At 42.9% G+C, this 25,868-nt stretch overlaps 1 protein-coding gene across 1 annotated transcript in view; it reads left to right on the forward strand.

The window, feature by feature from the left end:
- The window catches only part of FAM227A (family with sequence similarity 227 member A), a 30,857-nt gene extending 9,542 nt beyond the window's left edge, over positions 1–21,315 (forward strand). The window contains exons 6-13 of the mRNA XM_044679633.1: positions 4,891–4,992; positions 7,805–7,909; positions 13,359–13,482; positions 14,734–14,838; positions 16,191–16,321; positions 17,852–18,009; positions 19,880–20,032; positions 21,141–21,315. Of these exons, the coding sequence (XP_044535568.1) occupies positions 4,891–4,992; positions 7,805–7,909; positions 13,359–13,482; positions 14,734–14,838; positions 16,191–16,321; positions 17,852–18,009; positions 19,880–20,032; positions 21,141–21,315 (1,053 nt within the window). The remainder of the gene's footprint in view (positions 1–4,890; positions 4,993–7,804; positions 7,910–13,358; positions 13,483–14,733; positions 14,839–16,190; positions 16,322–17,851; positions 18,010–19,879; positions 20,033–21,140) is intronic.
- The last annotated feature ends 4,553 nt before the right edge of the window (positions 21,316–25,868 follow it).

The raw sequence follows: 25,868 nt of genomic DNA on the forward strand, positions 1-25,868 counted from the left end.
TTGCCTGTTACCACTCACTTTTGGTATGTAACCTTCCTCCACTATTATATTTGAATGATATCCCTTATAGCATTTGGGGGATAAGGTGAGGGCAACCCCCCCTTACCCCCCATTTAAGCACACATGGCCCCAGAGGTTCCTTCCAGCTCTGAGAACCAGGGATTCTTTGGGAAATTCTTCAGACCCTCTTATTCAGAAAATAGCTTCCTCCTGTGTCCATCATAATGGACTGCCCCCCAGAAAGTATCTAAGCCAAGGGGAGGAGAGAAGAAGGGCCACATCACTGTCTCTCCTTCCTGCCCTCTCTGAGATGCTGACTGGTCCCAAGCCATGGAGCTCAGTGCCCCTCATTTCCTTAGGGAGGACCATCTGTTCCAGAATAGCAAGCTCCTGGGGAAGGAGAATCAGACCAGCCAGGGAGTGGAGGAGGAGAATTCTGGGAGAACAGAAATCTCCCAAAGGTCCATTGGGGTTTTCCACAGGCGGTATTAGGAAGGGACAGAGAGAAGGAAGAAGAGTTTCACAGTCAGCATTAACCCTGATTCAAAGTGTGAACTGTTAAGAGTCCTAAGGCTGCATGATTTGCTTGGTGTCCTTGGGCAAGTTCTTAACCTCTTGGGTCTTAGTTTACATAGCTGTAAAATGGGGCCCAAAGGATCACGATCTCCCTCCCAGCTCTAAAAGGCTACAGAACAGGTGCTTGACCTCAGAGCCTCTGGTAGAAGAGTCCCCATTCCTCTTCAGGTTGGGAGTCTGGGCCTTGGCTAGTGGGAGAGCTCCTAGGCAACACTGGGGAAATCTCATCACACCAAAAGCTCCTTCTAATCCGCACTAAGCAGACCCCCCCACCCCCATCCTACTCCTAGATACTCTTCCTCTGGTGCCTGAACCAGTTCTGTGGAGTTCCTGCTATCCAAGACAGGTTACTGCTTCAGTGGAACTCGGTGTGTCAGAGAGGGAGGCCCAAGATCCTTTAGTTGGGGGGCAGCTGTGTGAGGAATGAAGTTTGTAGGAGGTCATAGGTCTTGTGCTTTGCAGTCCAGGTTCCCTCTCTGGAGATCTGTGGACTTCGATAGAACCCAGACCAAGGAGACTAGGGCATTTAACCTAAAGGAATGGCAGTGCCCAGGGGTCAGAGTCATCAAGTCCTTCCTCCCTGGTGACCCTGGGCAAGTTACTTCACCTGTCAAGGCTTCAGTTCCCTCTGATGGCCAAGACTAGATCCTCTCTCAGCTTCATTCCCACTCCTGTGATTTTGAAACTCCTTAAGGATGTGCAGGGATGTTATCTGGAAGTGGAGTCAGGCCTGTTTTCTTTGGCCTCACAGGGCCGGAGAAAGTAAGGCTTACTGGGTGGGAGAAGCTGTGGAGAGACACAGATGGAGACACAATGTCAAGTAAGGCTTGCTGTTAGCTCTCCCTGAGAAGGGGGTGCTACTTGGCAGGAATGACTTTCCCATCATGGAGGTCTTTTAATAAAGAGGCTGGTAGCCCACTGGTAAGGGATGTTGACAAAGGGATTCATTCTCTGGTGTGGTTGGATTTGATTATCTCCAAAGCCCTGGGACCCTGTGGGCAGCAAAGAGGGTTCCTTTCTGGGCTCAAGTGAAAGAAAAGGAATAATGGGTTAGATCTGCCCTACAAGTGGGCAGAGACAGTGAGAAAGAGGAGGATGAACAAAAGAAAGGTGAGAAAAGCTCTAATCTTGAGTCTGTGTGTCAGCCCTCTATGAGCATGGGCTCTACAGTATGGCCTTGGAGGACAGGAGTTTGGGACCCAGCTCCATAATCAACCTTTATTGACCCTACTGACCATAAGCCCCTTCTCCAAACCTTAGTGTCTCCACTGTAGGAGCAGTCTGGCCAGGAGAGAAAGCCTGCTGGGCTCAGCTTCCCAGTCTGACACATAGTCTCTGTGACCTGAGGCAAATATTGACCTCTTGATGGTCCAGACTATTTTCTGATTGTCAGTATGGGATGTCAGCAGCAGCCTCAGCTAATGAAACCATCAGGCTACCATCAACGAGGAAATCCTTCCTCTGCTGATTCATGGGATTCCTAGGAGGAATCTGTCACCTATTGGGTAGATAGAAACAGGAGAGCATCTCATCCAACCCCATCATTTTCTCATAGGAAAGTCCAGAAGGGAGGCGATTTAGAATCCTAGGATTTAGAGTAATGGAAACAATCTCATTTCACCTCTTCAATTTCTACATGTGTTCAGATAAATTTTAGTGATATCTTTATTCTTTAATGTCACAATAATTTCTGGAAATAGCTTTTGTCTCTACCCCCAAATTGGACTCCCAGATTGAGCAAAGGAGTCTTGATGGTGAGGGGACTAAGACAGTTAGCTTGGAGGAGAGCCTGTACCCAGGGGTTGGAGTCATCAAAAAATGGAAGAAAAGAACTGTGCAAAAACCCTGCATCTAACATCGATAGCTTTCTGCCCTAATCACTCCCTCCCTCCCTCTCCTGAGAAGCTTGAGGTAGAGCTTATCTGCCCCGCACAGTCATTGGTTTTTATGGGGGCAGTCATTCATCTCCTTTGAGGGAGCTTCTCCCTTGCATTGTTGTGGTCGTTGTATATAAAAGGTATCTGAGCGCTAGCTACCATTATCATTATTATTCTGACTGAATCAGTTCATATAGCCCTTCCTCTTATTCTTCATTTCCTGATACATAGAAATATTCCATTATATTTATACACCAGTTTGTTGTTTAGCCATCCCCAAATCATTGTGTACTTACTTTGTCTCCAGTTCTTTGCTCCCACAAAAAATGTTGCCATGAATTTTTCAGTATGTATTGGACCCTTGTTTTGGTCTGTGGGATCATGGCTTTAATAGGTATAGACAGTTGAGTGGCTTTGTGTACGTCATCATTCCTGATTGATGTCCAGAACCATCAGAAGCCTTCCCAACTCCACCTGCAGTTCCTCTTGTTCTTGTTTTCCCACAGTCTCTTTGGCACTGCCTCTTCTCATGACTTAACATCTTTTCTACTTTGTAGACTGTGAGGAGAAACCCTCTTCATTTTATAGATGAATTCTTTATGGCACTTCCCCAAGTAGCACAGCTCAGTAGTGACAAGCCTGATGGACTCCTGATACTAGGCTCAAAGCCTTTTGCTACTCTTAAGATGTCACCAGCTCTCTTATCTCTCTCCTCTATCCCCAGCCCCCAGACACCACCTTTACCCCAGAAAACCACACTTCCAGTTTAGGCTGTGAGGAAATGACCCCTCCATCAAATTAACAGTCTCAAAAATGAAAGGGGAAATCTCACCTCTAATGAAGAGGAACTTAAGGCAATTATTAAGAACTAATTTGCTCAATTATATGGCAATAAATACGAAAATCTAGGTGAAATGAGTGAATATTTACAAAAATATAAATTGCCCAGATTAACAAAAGAGGAAATAGAATACATAAATAATCCCATATCAGAAAAAGAAATTGAACAAGCCATCAAGGAACTTCCTAAGAAAAGATCCCCAGGGCCAGATGGATTCACAAGTGAATTCTATCAAACATTTAAAGAACAACTAATCCCAATACTATACAAATTATTTGACAAAATAAGCAAAGAAGGAGTTTTACCAAATTCCTTTTATGACACAAATACGGTACTCATTCCAAAGCCAGGCAGACCAAAAACGGAGAAAGAAAACTGCAGACCAATCTCCTTAATGAACATAGATGCAAAAATCTTAAACAGAACACTAGCAAAAAGACTCCAGCAAATGATCACGAGGGTTATTCATTGTGATCAGGTGGGATTTATACCAGGAATGCAAGGATAGTTTAAAATTAGGAAAACCAGCCACATAATTGACCATATCAACAAGCAAACCAACAAAAATCACATGATTATCTCAATAGATGTAGAAAAAGCCTTTGACAAAATACAACACCCATTCCTACTGAAAACACTAGAAAGTTTAGGAATAGAAGGGTCATTCCTCAGAATAATAAACAGTATATATTAAAAACCATCAGCAAGCATCATCTGCAATGGGGACAAGTTAGAAGCCTTCCAAATAAGATCAGGTGTGAAACAAGGATGCCCATTATCACGCCTATTATTTAACATGGTACTAGAAACACTAGAGAAGAAAAAGAAATTGAAGGGATTAAAGTAGGCAACGAGGAGGCTAAACTATCACTTTGCAGATGATATGATGGTCTACTTAGAGAACTCCAGAAAATCAACTAAAAGGCTAGTGGAAATAATTAACTTTAGTAAAGTTACAGGGTACAAAATAAACCCACATAAATCATCAGCATTTCTATATATTTCCAGCAAAACTTGGCAGCTTAGAAAGAGAAACTCCATTTAAAAATCACTCCAGACAATATAAAATATTTAGAAATCTGTCTGCCAAGATAAACACAGGAATTATATGAACACAACTACAAAACACTTTTCAAACAAAACTAGATCTAAACAATTGGAAAAACATTGATTGCTCATGGGTAGGACGAGCTAACATAATAAAAATGACAATCCTACCCAAATTAATTTACCTATTTAGCGCCATACCTATCAAACTACCAAAAAACTTCTTTATTGAATTAGAAAAAATTATTGTAAAGTTCATCTGGGAGAACAAAAAGGAAATGACCCCTCCTCTGACCAGGCCAGGTTGGCCAATGTCAATGTTATGGGCAGGCTAGAATGATAGCAATAACAACAATAATAATAATAACCACAGTCATGGGCAGTATATGATAAAAATAACAACTACAATGATAACAGTGTTATGGGCAATATATGATATTACCATTAATGACAACCTCAACAATAACTGTCATGGACAGTGTATAATAACAATAACAGTAACATGGCAGTATTTAACCACAACCACCACTCTGGCTTTTATTCCCTCAGGCCTTCTGTGCACCTTTAGAAATGGCTAAATTCTTCACTTCTCCATACTCCAAAGCTATCGTCTTGGATTGCTTCTGGTGGATCTTTCATGAGAGATATGAGGTAAGGAGAGAGGAAGCTGGTGAAGGCTGACCCGCAAAGGAGGGAAGTGATGAACGAGGATCCCAGAAATTGTGCCCTTTGGTATCTCTGGATTCATCATTTAGGCCGTGGCTGTTCCAGTTGCCAGACTGAGCAGTTGAGGTTCTCATGTGGCTTTTGTTTCCCCACTTCAATCCTCCCATGGCACCTCAACTTAACATGAGGGTGACTCTGACTAGTTGGAGACAGAGGGAAGCCCAGGCAGGTCCTGACAAGCCAGAAGAGCCCCTGCCTGGGCAGCCATCACCTGGGGGTTTGGCTCTTGTCTCTTGGGTTCATCCTGAATCATCACATTGCACTTTAGAAGCAGCTGGAGATTTTGTTCTCATCACATCCATTTCAGGCAGAAATTCTAACCTGAGATCCACAGAACATAGAGTTCTGGGAGGTCTATGAACATGCATGGAAAGAATATATACCTTTATTTTCACGAGGTTCTTATTGAAATTGAGCACTTCCTTCAATTATCAATTAAAAACCAACCCAACCTGATTTGGAGAAGGGATCCACAGACTTCATCAGATGTAATGATGAAAAAAGGGAAGCCTCCCTGCTCCGCAAGGAAAATGGCTTCTTCCAAGGCCAAAGAGAAAAAGAAATTAATAGAAGGATTTTGAGAGGGAGTCCAGAGATAGCTGCCAAATCTTATTGCCCCAGGTAAATGCTGGGCCCTGCCTGGGAACCTTCCTCTCATTTACAAGTTAGCCTCACTTGGAGGATCAGGTAGGTAGGATGGTTCGCCAGCATGTTAGATGGGAATTCTGGGGTCCTAAATACACTAAGCCCCAATCTACTAAGATGAAGTTTAATCAAGGAAAGTCCTAAAGTCCAAAAAAATCAACTTCACACATACACCATGGAGAAGGCATCGTTGGCTAAGAGCAGGGATGGCAAAGATCTGAGGTTTGGTAAAGCTAAAGGTCTGCGTGAGTCATCAAAGAAACATGGGTGCCAAAGAAGGCCATGCCACGTCAGGCTGCATTGGGAGCACCTCAGAGGAGGGCAGCAGGCCCAAATCCCGCTGTAGTCCTCCACCCTGATCAGACCTGTGCTGGGACACCATGTTCAGTTCTGGGTGTTTTAGGACAAGTGTTGACAGTCTTGAGGTCCAGAGGCCTAGAGATCAGGCCATGGAATGAGGAGGTGAAGGAACTTGGCAATTTGAGCCTGGAGTCAGAAGATTTAAGGAGGGTTAGTCAGGATGGGTGTCTTCAACTACTTAAGGGCTGGGGTATGGAAGAAGGTTTATATGTAGTTTGCCCTGACTCTAGGCAGCAGATCTGAGAGCAGAGGCAGAAGGCCCAAGGAGGCCAATCTAAGCCCCTCACAATTAGAATTCTCTCACATAGGAGACTGTCTGGGGGATCATTTGGTGGTAATAGAGTAGGGATTCTTGCCCAGGGCTGGGATCAACTAGATGACCTCAGAGTTCTCTTCTGGCCCCAAGGCCCTGTGAAGCAAAGTCATTTAAAATGAGGGCTCTTTGGGGCAGCTGGGTGGCTCAGTGGATTGAGGGTAATACCCAGAGAAGGGAGGTCCTGGGTTCAAATCTGGACTCAGAAACTTCCTAGCTATGTGACCCTGGGCAAGTCACAACCCCCATTGCCTAGCCCTTACCACTCTTCTATCTTAGAACCAATATACAGTATTGATTGTAAGATGGAAGGTAAGGGTTTTATTTTTTTAAAAAAGAACTCTTTATATAAATGTTCAACCTCTTGGCTAGATCAGCAACAGTGTCTAATAATTCTTCTCCCCTTCCCATTTGTGCCAGCATGTGGCAAAATTGGGATATTAATGCATTGCTGGTGCATTCTGAATGGCAATTTGGAACTATGCTCAAAGAGTGCTAAAAGATTGCCTACCCTTTGATCCAGCCATACCATTGCTGGGTTTGTACCCCAAAGAAATTATAGATAAAAATACTTGTACAAAAATATTTATAGCCGCACTCTGTGGTTGCAAAAAACTGGAAAACAAAGGTATGCCTGTCAATTGGGGAATGGCTGAACAAATTGTGGTATATGTTGGTGATGGAATACTATTGTGCTCAAAGGAATAATAAACTGGAGGAATTCCATGTGAACTGGAACAACCTCCAGGAACTGATGCAGAATGAAAGGAGCAGAGCCAGAAGAACATTGTACACAGAGACTGATACACTGGTAAAATCGATTGTAATAGACGTCTGTACTAGCAGCAATGAAATGACCCAGGACAACTATGAGGGATTTATGTAAAAGAACGCTACCCACATTCAGAGGAACTACAGGAGTGGAAACACAGAAGAAAAACAACTGCTTGAACACATGAGTTGATGCGGACACGATTTAGGATGTAGACTCTTAATGACCACCCTAGAACAATTATCAATAATATGGAAATAGGTCTTGATCAATGACACATGAAGAAACCAGTGGAAATGCAAGTCAGCTTTGGGGGGGCAGGTAGGGGGAGAGAACAAGAACATGAATCATGTAACCATGGAAAAAATTTTTCTAAAAAATTAAAAAATCAAAATGCCCATTTGTGTCAGCTGTTATTGGGCTTCCTGTTGTTATGCACTGACATAGACAGGAGGATAAAATTGAGGGGCTGGTGTTGCTCTCTCTCTTTTCTTGCTACGGCAGCTTGGACCTCGGGACAGCAGCTGTTTGAACAGTCTAAGCTAGCATGGCACGTGGCTTCATTTTCTAGAGATTAACAATAAATCTTACAAAAACCATAATAATTTTAAAGTTATTATTATATATTAATTTTATTTCTTACATAGCCAAACAAGGAGATTCAGAAGAAATTGTTTAACCGAGTGGCAAAGAACTACGCTCACCTCCTGATAAACACAAACAGGACACCCCATGAAGAAAGTATCTTAAGAGTAAGTACCTCAGGGCATGGTGTGATGATTACATTGGTCACCTGGTCTGAGAGGGAACTGGCAGCTCCCTTTGAAGATGAAGCAATGAGATCCAGAAAGAAGGAGTGACTTGTCCAGGATCCCACAGGGAGTGAGTGGCAGACTTTGGGTTGTACCATAGGCCTTTTGCCTCAGGGAACCCCTTAAGTCTTCCGAGATGCTCTCAGTCTTCATCAGAGCTGAGGACTAGGCACTGGGCAGTTTGAGGTTTCCATAGTATCTTGTGCCCTTGGCTACCTTGCTTGGGGGAAGTACCAAAATATGTTTATCCTCCTTCTTGTACCCAGCCATACTGTGAATCAGTATCAGAACCAAGATTTAAATCCTCTGGCCCCAAGCCTGGCCCACTTTTCACTGTACCTCATGTCTTGACCATGAAAACTGGAATAGGAAAGTCAGTTCCTGTCTACCCAAACTTGAAGGATTTGGCTGGAATGCCACTGACAATTGTTTCAGGATTGTAATGGAGAGTTTGTTAATGATGATGACTGTGAGGCTTCTTGGTTAGAGCATTAGCAGTTTTCAAAGCCTTTTGGAGAAGGCTCAGCTGGGTGGCTCAGCAGATTGAGTTCCATGCCTAGAGATGAGAGGTCCTGGATTCAAATTTGGCCTCAGACAATTCTTAGCTGGGTGAACCTTGGCAAGTCACTTAACCCCCATTACCTAGCCCTTACTGCTCTTTCATGGAACTAGTACACAGTGTTGACTCTAAGACAGAAGGTAAGGGGTTTTGTTTTTGTTTTAAGTTTTTGTAGGTCAAGAGCTCTGATTTAATTGGTGAGGAAGCTTTGAGTGAGATGAGCCCCTCCACCTAGACCATGGGCACTTGTGGGCAGCTTAGAGTTTTGGGTAGTTTCCTGAGCTTTATTGTTTGTTCTGAAAAGAGGCCTAAAAGGTAATGAGTTATCAAGGGTTTCTTAAGGGTTCAGTCTGCTCCAACCTCTGAGGATGCAAAGAAGGGGCTGAGTGTGATCCCTGCTCTCACTGGAGAGGTCCAGGCTTTAGTGGGGTTGACATCACACAGATAATTGGTACATAAAAGGTAGATAAAGGATCGTGGGAACTAATCCCAGAAGAACAACATTAGCATGGGGGGATCTGGAGGAGTTTGGGCTGAGTCTTCAAGGAAACCAGAGAAGCTAGGAATCTGAGGGCAGGAGGGAGCGCAGTGCAGGCATGGCAGGCAGTGAGTCTGAAGGCAAAGAACCAAGAGAAGGCTGGATGTGAGGAAGAAAGGTAGCCGGCTCCTAGGGAATAAATCACAAGAGCATTGGAAAGGGGTGAAGGGGCACACATGCCAAACAGTGGAGTTAATGTTTGATCCAGGAGGGAGCAAGTGGAGTTAATTGGGGTGGAGTGGGGTTACATGGTCAGACCAGGGCTTTGTGAAAATCTCTTTGGAAGCTGAGTGGAGTGGAGAGAGACTTGAGGCAGGAAGGCCAGTGAGTAGGCCATCACTGCAGGAGGCCTTGCAGGAGACCATGATGGCCTTTACAAGGGTGGTAGGGAGTTACATGAGTGGGAAGAAAGGGATGATGATGAGGGGAGAAGTGATGAAGGGGAGAATGGCAAAATGTGACTGTGTGGGGTGAGTGAGAGGAAAGAGTTGAAGATGATGGTCTGGGCCTGATGACTAGGAGGAAGAGGGAGAAGGTTTGGAGGGCAATGAATGAGCTATTTAGCACCAGGTGAGTTGGAGATGTCTGTAAGCAGTTAGAAATGTGAGTCTGTTTTCAAACCTGGCTTTCTTGATGCTGGGTCCTAGCAGCTTTATCCACTTTGGGCTGCTGCTGGTGCACAGATTATATCACTGGCCATGGTCACCAAGCTAATCATTGCTGAGAAGCCAGAAGCCCCTTTCTTCACCTCCCTTATCCCCCCAGTGTATACTTCCAGACTATGCCTTGTAGAATCATCCCCAGGGCTCCACAGGATGTGGGTATAGGCTCCCTTTGAAAATGTTGGAGCTAAGAACATTTGTGCCTCTAGAATATTCAATATGATAGAGCCTCAGAATCATCTTGTCTAACCCCCACCCACCCATTTTAGAGAGTGGAAAGCTAAGGCCCAGAGGTCCTCCAGCCAGCATAGAGCAGAGCCACGATTTGATCCTGGGACTGTGGCCTGCAGAGCCAGTGCTCTGACTTGCCCGCTAGTATTCTGGATACTAGACAAAGAGCTGGGAGACATTTTTGAGACCATGTAACTCGACTCCTTCATTTGAGAGGTCACACTTCTCTACTAGCAGCAGTGCAATAATCCAGGACAATTCTGAGGGACTTATGGAAAGACGCTATTCACACTCAGAGAAAGAACTTCGGGAGCAGAAATGCAGAAGAAAAACAACTGCTTGATCACATGGTTCAATGGGGATGTGATTGGGGATGATGTAGCCTCTAATCTATCACCCTAATGCAAATATCAGTAATATGGAAATAGGTCTGGATCAATGACATATGTAAAACCCAGTGGAATTGTGAATTGGCTACAGGAGGGAAGTGGGAGGAGAGAGGGAAAGAACATGAATCACATAACCATGGAAAAATATTCTAAATTGGGGCAGCTGGGTGGCTCAGTGGATTGAGAGCCAGGCCTAGAGACAGGAGGTCCTGGGTTCAAATGTGACCTCAGACACTTCCTAGCTGTGTGACCCTGAGCAAGTCACTTGACTCCCACTGCCTATCCTTACCACTCTTCTGCCTTAGAACCAATACACAGTATTGACTCCAAGACAGAAGGTAAGGGTTTAAAAAAAATATTCTAAATTAATTAATTAAATTAAATATTTCAAATCACATTTGAGAGATCACAGGTGACCATTTTTCTATTAAAAAAAAACACAACAGGCTGAATTTCTTCTCTTTGACTCCAGAATTTCTCCCACCTCACCCCTCTTTATTCTAGGATTGTACCACACCCTTCAGAACTCTTTAGACCAATAGTTCTGGAGTCTACACATGTATTTCTCTTTTTTAAAAAATGAACATATTTCAGTGGATTGTATTGAAAGTGATATGACTCGGGCTGCCAATACCCAGGTGATGGAGGAGGATGCTCAAACACTGTAGCAGGGGTCGGCAACCTTTTTGGTCGTGAGAGCCATAGACGCCACCTTTTTTTTTTTAATTTTTAATTTTTAAATTTTTATTTAATTAATTGAGAATATTTTTCCATGGTTACATGATTCATGTTCTTTTTCTTTCCCCCTCCCTCCCCACCTCCCAAAGCCAAAGAGCAATTCCACTGGGTTTTATAAGTATCATTGATCAAGACCTATTTTCATATTATTAATATTTGCAATAGATTGATCATTTAGAGTCTACATCCCCAATCATATTCCCATTGCTGTATATATATATACATATATATATTTAAACATTTACTAATATTCATTTTTAACATGGTTACATGATTCATGCTCCTGCTTTCCCCTTCACCCCCCGCACTCCCCCCACCCATGGCCGATGCACATTTCCACTGGTTTTGTCATGTGTCCTTGATCAAGACCTATTTCCAAATTGTTGGTAGTTGCAATGGTGTGGTGGTTTCGAGTCCACATCCCCAATCATGTCCACCCCGACCCATGCGTTCAAGCAGTTGTTTTTCTTATATGTTTCCTCTCCTGCAGTCCTTCCTCTGAATGTGGGTAGCATCTTTTCCATAAATCCCTCAGAATTGTCCTGGGTCATTGCATTGCTGCTGGCACAGAAGCCCATTACATTCTATTTTACCACAGTATATCAGTCTCTGTGTACAATGTTCTTCTGGCTCTGCTCCTTTCGCTCTGCATCAGTTCCCGGAGGTCTCTCCAGTTCGCCTGGAACTTCTCCAGTTTATTATTCCTTTTAGCACAATAGTATTCCATCACCAGCATATACCACAGTTTGTTCAGCCATTCCCCAATTGAAGGACATCCCCTCCTTTTCCAATTTGTTGCCACCACAAAGAGCACAGCTATAAATATTTTCGTACAAGTCTGTTTATCTATGATCTCTTTGGGGTACAAATCCAGCAATGGTATGGCTGGATCAAAGGGCAGGCATTCTTTTATAGCCCTTTGAGCATAGTTCCAAATTGCCAGCCAGAATGGCTGGATCAGTTCACGGCTCCACCAGCAATGCATTAATGTCCCAATTTTGCCACAATCCCCTCCAGCATTCATTACTCTCCCCTTCTTTCATTTTAGCCAATCTGCTAGGTGTGAGGTGAAAAAAAAAAAAAAAAAAAAAATGCATTTCTCTAATTATTAGAGATTTGGAACACTTTCTCATGTGCTTATTGATACTTTTGATTTCTTTACCTGAAAATTGCCTATTCATGTCTCTTGCCCATTTATCAATTGGGGGAATGGCTTGATTTTTTATACAATTGCTTTAACTCCTCGTATATTTGAGTAATTAGACCCCTGTCAGAGTTTTTTGTTATAAAGATTTTTTCCCAATTTGTTGTTTCTCTTCTGATTTTGACTACATTGTTTTTGTTTGTACAAAAGCTTTTTAGTTTAATATAATCAAAACCATTTAATTTACATTTTGTAATTTTCTCTAACTCTTGCTTGGTTTTAAATTTTTTCCTTTCCCAGAGATCTGACAAGTATACTATTCTGTGTTCACAACGCCACCTTTTTTAAAAATGTAATTTCGTGAGAACCGTACAGTGCTCACAGTGAGCACTCCTGTGACAGCACCTGAAAAAAAATGGACTTTATGGCTCCTGCAGAAAGAACCATATCTGGCCCTCAAAAGAGCCAGATATGGCTTGAGAGCCATACGTTGCCAACCCCTGCACTATAGCCTCCAAGGTCCCTGCTGGCCTTGGGAGGAGGGGTCCTGCTCTCTTGTCACCCACAGTCTCATGATCAAGGCTCCCTTCGGTGGGGTTTGATTTGAAACCTTGTGGCTCTCATTTGTAATGAGAAAAACTTCTGTTGTCCCTCATATGCCAATTCTTACCTTCACTTTAGCCTCAGAAGCTTTGGAGGTGCTGACTGGCTAAGGGAAGACATAATGGAGTTTGAGCATGATTTTCTTGATTCATGATTGGTCTTCTGGGCAGCTTGGCCCTGGCACCACCTTCTGTCCCCTTGACATAGGCAGCTCTGACTCAGGAGGCCTGTGTTGAATCATAATTGGCCTAAGGAGGAATCACATTCCATAGCCTTAGAAGTAGCTCCTCCTTGGGGGTGGGGGTGGGGGTGGGGGGGTGTTGCCTGATGAGATCAGTATGGTGGGGATGGCCTTGGAAGAAGCTGCTTGTGTCTTTGATGCTGGGGAGATATGCACATGTTTGCCAGTCTGCTCAGATCAGATTCTCTGCCCTGCCTGTTTTGTGGCAGAATGCAGCCCTGCCGAGGTTCAGGGATGGAGTGCTGTGTGTAGGGATGTCATCTCTGTCTCTTTCTGACCCTCAGAAATTCTCATCCCTTGTGAGTCAAGCCCTGTATACAAGCTTCTGCACCTGCTTCCCACAGTCATGGTTTGACAGTCACGAATTCAAATCTGTCATCTGTAACACAGTGACTCAGTGGATAGCAGGTGAGAAATCCCATTTCTCTTCTCTCCAGGGTGGGAAATAAATCTTCCTATTGATTGTCAGATTCTCTCTTTGTTTTGGCTTGGTTACAGCCAGGCTTCTTGCCTGTGCTCCCTTGACAAGACTATTTGGACCATCCTTAGAAGGATGCTCTTTTCTCGCCCATCGGAATTGGTGCTAAGTGTGTCCCTCTCACCACTTTTTTTAATTTTTTAATTTTAATTTTATTTATTTTATTATTTATTTGTTTGTTTATTTATTTGTTTATTTATTTTTTTAAAAAAACCCTTACCTTTCGTCTTGGAGTCAATACTGTGGATTGGCTCCAAGGCAGAAGAGTGGGAAGGGTAGCCATTGGGGGTCAAGTGACTTGCCCAGGGTCACACAGCTGGGAAGTGTCTGACTTTCACCACTTTCCCATCCTGAGAATGCCTTTCCAGAAACTGGCAAGTGTCTCACTCAACTCTGGCTTCCAGCTAGGTAGTTCTATTGGCCTAGAAGCCAAATCTTCTGGCTTTTCTTTATTCATAGAGGAAAACAGACAGCAACATACACGGACATTTTCCACATACAAAGATGAAAAGAAAAAAGGGATTGAATAGAAAACTGCTGATATCTATTATAGAGAATGTTAAGGCCTCACTGCCTTGCTTGGCTCTGTTCCCCTTGGAACTCCCTTCCATTCCTTTATTTTGCCTTTTAAAGACATTTCTTCGTTTTTTGTTTTGTTTAGTTTTCCTGTCACTGCCTAGATGCTCCCCTAACTACACTGACTGCCCCCTCCCTTCTGAATAAAAGGATGGATTCCTTGTAATGATGGTCAAACAAAAGAAATTTTTCCCATTGGGCTATCTCAGAAAATGCATGTCTGTCTGCATCCATGGTCTGCCTGTTCCTCAGTGGTCTCCTGGACTTGTGTTGCACTAGTCTTTCCTGACCTGCAACCTAGCAGGTGGCCTACTGTAGCCCTCCTGTCATGACTGCTCCTGCTTCTACAGCTCTTCCTCAGAATTAAGGAATTACTAGGAGTATTGTCCCCATTTTGCAGATAAAGAAACTGAGGCAGGGACCCCCCACTAGCCCACATCAGAACCAGGACCTACCCTTATGTCTTCTGGGTTTCCAAGATCTGTGACCTCTGATGCTTCATCAAGAAAGATCTCCAAATTCCCCACAGAGAACACAAGCCTTGACTTGCTTCATCTCTCAGCAGAGAGCCCCCTCCCACCTCACTGCTCTTTTCTCCCTCTTAGGCACATTCCCAAACCCAAAGAGCTATGTACACTGGAACTACTTTGAACTGGAGCCAGTGAGATTCCGGAGAGAAGAGTTCATGCGGGGCAAAGAGAAGTTTGATGGTGAGAGGCCTAGTGTAGGGCTTCTTTCCCCTCTTCCCTCTGTCCTCTAACCCACACCCGCCTTGGGAGCAGGGAGCTCTTAGGCTAACACCCACCCCAAGCCATGTCACTTTCCTGAGCCAGTGCCTTGAGTCAGCAGAAGTAAGCAGGGCAACTAGAGGGTGTCTTAGAGTCAATTTATAGTCATTCTAATTGGGAAGGTTAAGTGGGGGCTGGGGAAGGGCTTGAGAAGAAACTAGCCTGACTGATGATCAGAACATCAGCATGATAGGCTCCTTGGGACCTGAAGGGTACTCAAAAGGTAGATTCTGGGCCAAGGCTTGAAGGTAGAATCATCAGGAGGAAGAGGAGGGTAAGATGGATTCAGGGATCAGAAATCCTTGAAGACATGAGCAATAGATAAGATAGTCAAAGGAAAGTGTACAAAAAGGGGAAGTTATGATAGAACTTTGTATCACCTTAATTGGTGATGGGATTTTTTCCCCCCTCTTCTGATATTTAATTTTTTTTATTTAAGCCCTTATCTTCTGTCTTAGAATTAATACTGTGTATTGGTTCCAAGACAGAAGAGTAGTATGGCTTAGGCAATGGGAGTTAAGTGACTTCACCAGGGTCACATAGCTAGGAAGGTTCTGAGGCTAGATTTGAACCCAGGATCTCCCATCTCAAGGCTTGGCTCTCAATCTGCTACTCCTTCTTATTTAACTTTTTGTGCATATGTCTTCCCAACTGCATTGTAAGGTCCTTGAGGGCAGCAATTGTTATCTCCAAGAGTATCTCATTTGGTAGAGATCAGGTAGATCTGTGTACCTTCTTCACCATCTTGGCTCCACCCTCCAAAAGCATATAGTACAATGCTATATACTTAGAATATTCCTTCTAAATTTGTGATAAATTTGATGGTTAGATGGATGGACAGTTAGATGAATTAGCCCTTTTCTAAGCTTCAAGGGGGCCTCCCTGACTGAGGCCTACTGAGACTTGGTGAATTTGCCCATGTTTTCCTTAAAGAAATTCAATATCTAGCCAGTTTTGTCTCTGGAAACAGAAATCATCTAATCATTCCCTGTATACAACTCTAGCAGTCCTTCCTTCCATCCCATGGCGATTCAAGCTCTTTTGTGGGCCCCTCTGGTTCCATCCTGGTCTTTCTTGGAGGTGTCAGCCAGAATAGTTCATAGCCTAGCAGAGGCAACTATGGCAAAGATCAGGGCAAGATCATGTTCTCTTTCTCTCCCATACTCATCCTGAGAGGTCTCAGCATTGACAGTGGCCATTTGGGGTCTCATGTTGGGGTTCTAAGGGCTGCTTTTGCATTCACATCCCTAAACACCATTTCTTTCCATTCACAGGCAATAATAGGCAGAAAGTTGCCATACAGATCTCAAAGTCTGAACCACGCCACAAGAGCCAGAGACAAGCATCCAAAAAGGTCCGAGAGATCACAGAGAGGAGGATGTTGGAGAAGTCAGTTCTGCAGGAGGTGAGTAATGGGACTAGTGGAAGCCCCCTGGGTAGAGGCCCAAATGACTGGTCTTTACTCTGTCATTGCTGGGTGACCAGAGGGAAATCGCCAACCTCCCCAAGTTCCAGTTGTCTCATTTGGTGCTTATGGGACCTTGACCATTAGAGCTCCAAAAATCCCTAAAGACTGCCTTGCAGCATGTTTCTTGAACCCTGCTGCCTACTCACTTCCTGACTCTGGGCAAGCCAGTCTTATAGAAATTAAATTTTAATGGTTTGACTAAAATATATGAAAATTATAAATAATATGGTGGTCGCCGATTTAAAGTATTATTGCTCAAAGTTGAAATGACTTAATAGCTTTTATTTACAAAAGAGGTAGAAAGAGTGAAAGTATAGAAATACATAAAGGTAAAGAAGACATTTAGCCTATCTATCTAAATATTTCTCCGGTGCTCGACTCAGCCAGGACTTGTTGATCTTCAGCCAGAATTAAACTCTTTCCATAAGACAGAAAAGGAAAGCCAGCTATTTACTCACCCAAGTTCCCTCTAGGAGGTAAATCAAGACAATAACTAGAGCTGAAGATGACTCCTGAAGCTGACTTTATTCTCGAAGCTGACTTTCTTCTTGAAGCCCACTTCCTTCTTGAAACTGACCTCCTTGAAGCCAACTTCGTTCTTGGAGTCAACTTCCCTACCCCCAGAAATTCAGGGCCTTTTATAGTGGGTTTTTATCCCTTCCCCTTTTCATAAGAGCCAATCACAGCTTCCAAATTGCCCAGCACTGCCCAGGAGGCAGTTTGTGGGAACCACTTCTCACCTTCTGAAGAGATGAATTCTCATCAAAAGAGTTCAGATTCCTGGCTGACTGAGGTGTATTCTCATTTCCTGGCTGATTGAGTTGAAAGGGTAGAGAGCTCCTCCACCTAGTGCTAAGTAGGGTGTTCAAGCTTTTTTTAATTCAATTCAAAAGTAGACAAAGGAGAGTTAATCTTGTCTTCACAAAATCTAGTGAGGTACTAAGTAGGGGTACTTAAGTTATTGTTAACCAAAGTGTTAACTCAAAATGGACAAAGGGAATAAAGGATTCCCTTTCACAAGTGTAAACTCAAAAGAGAACAAAAAATTCCCTTTTACAGTCTGGCTGTCCTAGGGAGAACAGGAGTCAGTGTAGGGACCTCAGTTATCAGTTACTACAGGTAACTTTTTGGGACCATATAAAGATCTGCTGGGGGAGGCAGAGATGGCCAGGGAGTGACTGGTTCCTACTCTCAGTGTGCTTGATATAATTCTCTTGGCTGATACACAGTCAGGTGTCAGAGGGCACAATGATTCCACAAGAGAAAGATGGATCTGAAGAGTCCACCTCTGCCCTCCTGCCTTGTTCTTAAGGGCATTTGCAAGGAATCAGGCTCCCTGTTCAGAAGTTTTAGCTTCTCAGTGGGAGATGACCCGCCATGGTGGCGAGACTGATGATCTGCTTGGGTTGCCTGTTGGGCAGAATTCTTATTGGCTGGAATAACAGTACCCTCCTTTTCTTTCCTCAGTCTCACCCAGCTTGTAAGGGACCCGAGTTTGAGAAAAACCTGTTCAGCTTCACTGGCCACAGCCCTCTGATTGTTCACTTCCTTCAGGAGCGTGACTCTTATCCACAGACTGGCCAGGACATCTTCATGGTTCGGAATGATGTGTCCAAGACTATCCCATATCCTTACTGCCTCTTAACATATGTACTGCTCAGGGGAAGCAAGGTGGCTCACTGGATAGAGAGCCAGGTCTAGAGATGAGAGGTCCTGGGTTCAAATCTGACCTCAGATACTTCCTTGCTGTGTGACCCTAGGCTTAACCCCCATTGCCTAGCCTCTACCACTATTCTGCCTTGGAACTAATACAATTATTGTGGGGGACCAAGGGATTGAATCCCCCCAAACTCTCCCTCCTTTCCTCCTAAAGGGGTCAGGAAGAATATACAGTTGCAGAGAAGGAACATAACCTTGAGGATAATGATGTGTAGGCAGAGAGCAATTACTTCCCTGGCTCCAGATGCCAGACTCCAGTCAAAATTATTTTTGTTGACTATTTGACTCCAATAATGAGCTAAGCTCGGTTCCCACAGTAAGAAGGAATATAGGGACTGCTTCTGGCTCAGAGAGGAACAGAAACCTGAAGCCTTTTGGAAGAGAGCATGATGGAATAAACCAAGATTGCTAGTAGTCTGTTAACTCTCACCCCTCGTCTCTGATTTGAGACCCCTAATGTGATGATCTGGCCCACGTAATATTGCAATAAATCGCAATAATACATAGTATTGATTCTAAGACAGAAGGTAAGGGTTAAAAAAAACCAAACATCCTTACTGTTTTAGACCATCACTGGTGGAGGACACTTAGATCCTGAGCTCTCCAATGGCAGGATAGGAAGAGTCTGGCAGGTATGTAGCCCACAACTGAGGTTTGGAGCTGCCATTAGTTGTCTTCATACACAATACTTCAGTACTCTCCAGAGCATTTAAGTACCAACTGTGTGCAGCACCTTGAGTTAGGTGTTGGAGAAAGGGAATGAAACCCAAAGGTTAGTTAAGGCAGCCCCTGCCCTCTTGGAGTCTCTATGCCTTGGTCTTCTCTGGAAAAACCAAGGGAGTGCTCTCTGTCCACCACAACTCAATGAGTAACTAGCTATGGGGAGAGTATTCTCAATAAAATAATAGCACCCTTAGGAGGCAGCTAGGGGGGACTCAGTGGTTAGATAACCAGGCCTAGAGTCAAGAGTTCCTAGGTTTGAATCTGGCTTCAGATACTTCCTAGCTGTGGGATCTTAGGCAAGTCACTTAACTCCCATTGCCTAGCCCTTACTACTCTTCTGCCTTAGAACTAACAAACAGTATTGATTCTAAGATGGAAAGTAAAGGGTTTTAAAAAAGAAAGAAAGAATGATGCCATCATCTTGGCACATCAAAGTCTACAGGTTCCACCAGCCTACACCTTGATGAGCTTGAACAAGATCATCTTGGTAAAGCTCTTAGCACAATGCCTGGCACATAGTAGGCCCTACATAATGTTTATTTGCTCTTATTATCTCTAAAAGGAGTAGAAATTAACTTGTGAATAAAGAAGAAGGAATCAATCTTTCCCAAATGAGGTGGGGAAAGAAGAGGTTGTAATTTATGTGTCAGTGACTGGAATTCCCTTCTCTTATTTAAGTGAGATAGCCACCCGCAAGACTATTTCCTAGGCCTCTGCTATCATCTAGGCCAGGGGTCAGCAACGTATGGCTCTCGAGCCATATCTGGCTCTTTTGAGGGCCAGATATGGCTCTTTCTGCAAGAGCCATAAAGTCAATTTTTTTTTCAGGCACTGTTACAGGAGCGGCACTGTGAGCACTGTACGGCTCTCACAAAATTACATTTTAAAAAATGTGGCATTTATGGCTCTCACAGCTAAAAAGGTTGCTGACCCCTGATCTAGGCCATCTCCTCTCACCCTGGGAATATCATTCATATATGTACTCTGTCTTCTCATGGCAAAGAATAAAAGTGGTTCAGGCAGTTTTGTGTTTTCCTTTACCATCAAATCCACTGACGGCACACCAACCTACAGAGATGTGATCCGGCAGGTCAGGATTAACATGAGGAAACTGAAACACGATGCCACATACTTCCGTAAGGTACACTGGAAGGAATGGAAGCTGTTTGATCAGACCCAGAAGGAGCTGAACATTGAATTCAACAGGTACCACTGGACCTGAGAGGGGGGCGGGTCAGGATAGCCTCTTCTTTGGCCAACTCCCTTCATCCATCATCATGTCCATCACTCCCCAACCTCCACATGGCTTTAGAGGGTCACCCAGTTTTTTCATCTCTAAAATAGAGCAGTTTAGAGTAGATTTCTTATGCCTCTTCTAGGGCTGGGATATTACCACTTCATTTTAGAGATAAAAACTGAGTGACCCTCCAAATCTTGATTTAAGGATGCCATTTAGCTCTCCTTCAGCAAATAGTTATCCTTAAGAGTCACACCATTGGAATCCCAATGACCCAAAGGTCAGGGCCAAAAAGTATAGACTAAAATAGAAATATCTAGTGTTGTAGTAAAATAAATACAGAACTTTCACATAGTTAGAAAACCCACTCTTTAATCCAGAAAAAGGGACAGGCTCGTTAATCTGGCCACCACACAGAGTCATAAATGAAATTTCATACAGAACCAAAGGCTGTGAGACTCTGGGAACCATATCCCTGGGAGAAGACACCATACTAGATACCAACTCCAAAGAAATACTGAACTTGAGAGTCTCATACCTTTTTGGGAAGCTTACAAAGACTAACCACAAACAGGTGAAAAGGGGCCTTAGATGCCAAACAGTCCAACCTCATCCTCAGGCACCTTGGTGAGGTTGGGTTAGTAGGAGAGAAAGACCTATAGGGATGCTTGGGTGGATGGACTGAATGGACAGGGACAAAGTGACCAAGGGGTGGTTATGCCTCCAACAAGAGGAGAAAGTCTGAGCAGGTTCAGAAGAAAAAAGAAATGGGCTGAATTTTGGATGGCAGGTCAATTCAGTAATAGGGGGATGAGGAGATCAGGATGGAGAGAGCACATGTTCTTCCCTTTCAGAGGAGCAAATTAGAATAGGAATTTAGCCTAAACCAATAAAGTCCTACAAGTCTTTGATGTGTAGGTCTACTATGAGCTTAGCATCATACTCTAGGACCTTGGGCTTGCCCCTCTCCAAGGAAAAAGTTATTTAATTGATTGCTAAATGGAAAATTAAGATAGATTTCACCTTCACCCTATAAATAGATTATACAATTTTGATTTTTTTTTTGTCTCACACCAGAAAAGTGAAGGAAGTCATCGAAAAAGAAAAAAAGAAGCTAAATCATTATCTCATCCCCACTTCAGTTCCCCAAGAGGAACTTGCTGATCCTACTAGAAAAGTCCATAAAACAGATGAACTCCTTGGCAAGGCTGCTTACTCAGTACCCAGTTTGAAAATGAAAAGTCATGCCTAAGACTGTGAAATGAGTTAGTAATCCGCCATAGTTCCTTGAGCCATGCACCCATCCAGGACCCTGGAGGCTATGGCAAATAGAGGTCCCTGGAGGCTGATTGCTAGGGGTGGAGGCCTTATGAACTTGGGAAGAAACCCAGATGAGTAAGTCACTCCTACTTAAATGTGAGCCCACCATAGTTTTTATTTTGAAGTTCAGTAGTTCTAAAATAGAGATTATTATTTTCTTTCTCCAGCCCATCTTTCACTTTCTAAACTTCCCAAGATGCGCCATATTCTGGGCCACCCCTTCTGAAGCTCCAGATTGTCTTTAGTCTTTCTTCTCACCTTCACAGTCTGACATCCAAGGCATCTTTCACACCTGTCCCCTTGTTGAAACCTTCATTACCTCTACTGTGGCCTATGGTAATAACTCCTCGCCTCTCTCCTTTCCAACTAACCTGTTTTTAAAAAATCATGTTTTATTTGAATACCATTTAATATAACATATTTTGATGGATAGACTATTCAGTAGACAAGTCAAACCATGACAAAATGCATTCACTGAAAGCAATTGAGCTATTTGAGAGATGGCACCAATAATCCAGATAATGTTCTGTTAAGTTGAGTAGTTGTGGGCAGATAGGTGGCACAGTAGATAGAGCACCAGGCTAGAGTCAGGAAGACTCATCTTCCTGAGTTCAAATCTGGCCTCAAACACTTACTAGCTGTGGTAATCCTAGGCAAGTCCCTTATCCCTCTTGGCCTCAATTTTTTTTAAAACATTTATTAATATTCATTTTTAACATGGTTACATGCTTCATGCTCCTACTTTCCCCTTCACCCCCCGCACTCCCCCCACCCATGACAGATGCACATTTCCACTGGTTTTAACATGTGTCCTTGATCAAGACCTATTTCCAAATTGTTGTTAGTTGCATTGGTGTGGTAGTTTCAAGTCTACAATCCCCAATTATGTCCACCCCGACCCATGCGTTCAAGCAGTTGTTTTTCTTATATGTTTCCTCTCCTGCAGTCCTTCCTCTGAATGTGGGTAGTGTTCTTTACCATAAATCCCTCAGAACTGTACTGTGTCATTGCTTTCTGCTGGTACAGAAGTCCATTACATTCAATTTTACCATAGTATATCAGTCTCTGTGTACAATGTTCTTCTGGCTCTGCTCCTTTCACTCTGCATCAGTTCCTGGAGGTCTTTCCAGTTCACATGGAATTCCTCCAGTTTATTATTCCTTTGAGCACAATAGTATTCCATCACCAGCATATACCACAATTTGTTCAGCCATTCCCCAATTGAAGGACATACCCTCATTTTCCAGTTCTTTGCCACCACAAAAAGCACAGCTATAAATATTTTCGTACAGATCTGTTTATTTATGATCTTTTTCGGGTACAAACCTAACAATGGTATGGCTGGAACAAAGGGCAGGCATTCTTTTATAGCCCTTTGAGCATAGCTCCAAATTGCCAGCCAGAATGGTTGGATCAGTTCACAACTCCACCAGCAATGCATTAATGTCCCAATTTTTTGGCCTCAATTTAAAAAAAACAAAACTTATTAATAGAAAGAAGGAACATGTTTCAAGCAAAACTTCAAGATGAATTTGTTAAGTGCTGCCTTGATTTGCCTTATTGTGGTCATTGTGGATTTTTTTATTTTATTTTTTGTTTTTTTTATTAACATTTATTAATATACATTTTTAGCATGGTTACCTGATTCATGCTCCTCCTATCCCCTTCACCTCCCCCCCCCCACTCCCCCCACCCATGGCCGATGCGCATTTCCACTAGTTTTGTCATGTGTCCTTGATCAAGACCAATTTCCCAAATTGTTGGTAGTTGCATTGGTGTGGTAGTTTCGAGTCCACACCCTCAATCACATCCACCCCAACCCTTGCATTCAAGCAGTTGTTTTTCTTATATGTTTCCTCTCCTGCAGTCCTTCCTCTGAATGTGGGTAGCATCTTTACCATAAATCCCTCAGAATTGTCCTGGGTCATTGTATTGCTGCTGGTACAGAGGTCCATTACATTCAATTTTACCACAGTATATCAGTCTCTGTGTACAATGTTCTTCTGGCTCTGCTCCTTTCGCTCTGCATCAGTTCCCGGAGGTCTCTCCAGTACGCCTGGAACTCCAGTCATTGTGGATTTTGACTTTACTTCATTCTGCATTCTTTCATCTTGAGTTTTCCCATGTTCTTCTACATTCTTCCTATTTCTTTTTCTTTCAAGAATAGTCATCCACAACATTCCACAGAGCACACTTTGTTCCTTAATTATAGGGCACATATTTTGTCACCGCAAATAATGCTACTATGAAATGTTAGTTTATTTACATAGGGGGCTTTTCTTGTTCTTAATTCCTTGGGGTATAAGCCTCCTAGTGATATCTCTGCTTTAAAGCTTTTCCTTCCAGTTCATCACCTACACCTCCCTTCCCTATAACTTCCCTTTCCTTCAGCTGTTCACAGGGATGAGCTATGTCTCCTGCGTGATGCTCATCTCTGAGATTCTCTCCCTTTAGAAGTTGCCATTCTTCCATCTCTCTCTCTTCTGCTTCACTCCTAAATCTATTCTTCATCCTCATTGCAATCTCCAGTGTCTCCAACCCTGCCTGTTCTTCAAGTCCATTAGCCTTGCCCTGTACTCCTTTTTGAGTCTTCAGAGTCTCAGTCAACAACTATATCCTGTTTCCTGCCCCTGTTTCCCTTGCCCATTTTTTCTGTTGCCATTAGGGGTTTGCCAGGTCTCAGCCCTGGGCTACCCCCAACATCCACAATCTCTGCTCACAGAACTAACCCTCTCTGAGGAGAAAGTAACTTATTTGATTGCTAACTGACAAATTAAGATAGATTTCACCCTCACCCTATAAATAGATTATACAATTTTGATTTTTTTTTGTCTAGAAAAATTGTCTGTACTTTTCCCTTGTTTTTTAAACCCTTATCTTCCCTCTTAGAATCAACACCATGTATTGGCAAAAGAGCAGTAAGGGCTAGGCAATGGGGTGTTATAAGGAGTTTTATTAGGTTCATTCTGTCTCAATAGCAGAAATTTTATTAATATCACACTGTCTCCTTTAAGAGAGAGAGCAGACAGATCTTGCTTCCAGCACTTTAAGAGGCCCATTATAAGAGAATTCTGTGAGTTCTGGGTCCAGTCTCTCTGACTTCATTGGAAACAAGTTGCTGGATCATTCTCTCAGACAAGAAGATCTGTTAGTTATTTGAGACAGTTACCTTTGAGAAGTTTGATTAACACATATGAAGCTGAGGAAGAGTGTGTTTCACTGAGAGCTTTTCTCCTGAAGGGTGAGGAGCTGTCTGAGTGGCTCTGTCCACTCTCTCTGACTTGAGAGCAGAGCCTACGTCAGCTGTTCTCTGGCAAGAGATTCTGACAGTTGACTGTGGCAGTTGGAGTTGATAAGCACTGATATTTACTTTAAGGAGGTTTAAAGAAGAAAAAGTTTATTAATTAATGAATATTAATTAGCATAAGTTTAGTTAAATAGTAATATTAATTTAAATCAATGAGAATAATGTAAGTAGGTCTGCTCTGCAGACAAGAAGGCACTGCAAAGAAAGCAGTTAGTTTTGGGGGTTTTTTATTTAGAGATTTTAGTATAAGGTTAATAGATTTCCTGTCCTATTCCTAACACCTAGTTTCTATCCTTCTATTTCCTCTCCCTACCTCTACTAGAAATAAAGAAGGGTTGTATCCAACTGCTTCCGGCTTTCTATCCACCGCCTGCAAATAGTTTAACCCCTGACAGCTTTAGTTTATTATAATAGCTGAGCATTACCATTTGACTATCAATTACTCAATACCAACATTAGATCATTTATAGTTATAACAGGGTTAAGTGACTTGCCCAGGGCACACAGCTAGGAAGTGCCTGAGGCCAAATTTGAAACCATAACCTCCTATCCCTAGGCCTGGGTCCACCCCAAAACCATGTTATTCAGTCTCAACTGCATCCTCACTGCTGCACAGCAGAATGCATTCTTTGCAAAAGCAAAACATATGACATCACTTGTAACATGTATATATGGGTATGTGATTTGGGGTTTAGGCTTTAAAAAATTGCTCTATAGCAAAAATGAATAATATGGAAATAGGTATCATGTAATAATATTTGTACAACCCAGTGGAATTGCTTGTCGACTCTGGGAGGGGGAGGAAGAAAAAACAAATCATGTAAACATGGAAAAATATTTTCTATAAATAATAAATTAATTAATTAGTTTAAAAAGTATGCATTCTTCATTTATTGACTTTCTCCTAAAATCCCCTTAACTATCTCCAAACTGCCTCTAGCCCTTTTCTTTGCAGATGTGAGAATGTGAGCTTCTTAGGGGCAAGGACAATTTTGTTTTTGTTTTTGAGCACTTAATGCTTTGTAAAATGTCTTGCATATATAGCAGACTCTTAGTAACTACTTATTAACTTAAATTTTTTATGAATGATTCTGTGTAATTAAAATTTTGTACCCCAGGACTCTTTTTCCCAGAATCCTACTTTCATCCTGATGTTATGTCCTTACGTTTTGGAGATA

This window comes from Gracilinanus agilis, chromosome 5 (assembly GCF_016433145.1).
Source record: "Gracilinanus agilis isolate LMUSP501 chromosome 5, AgileGrace, whole genome shotgun sequence".
Taxonomy (NCBI): domain Eukaryota; kingdom Metazoa; phylum Chordata; class Mammalia; order Didelphimorphia; family Didelphidae; genus Gracilinanus; species Gracilinanus agilis.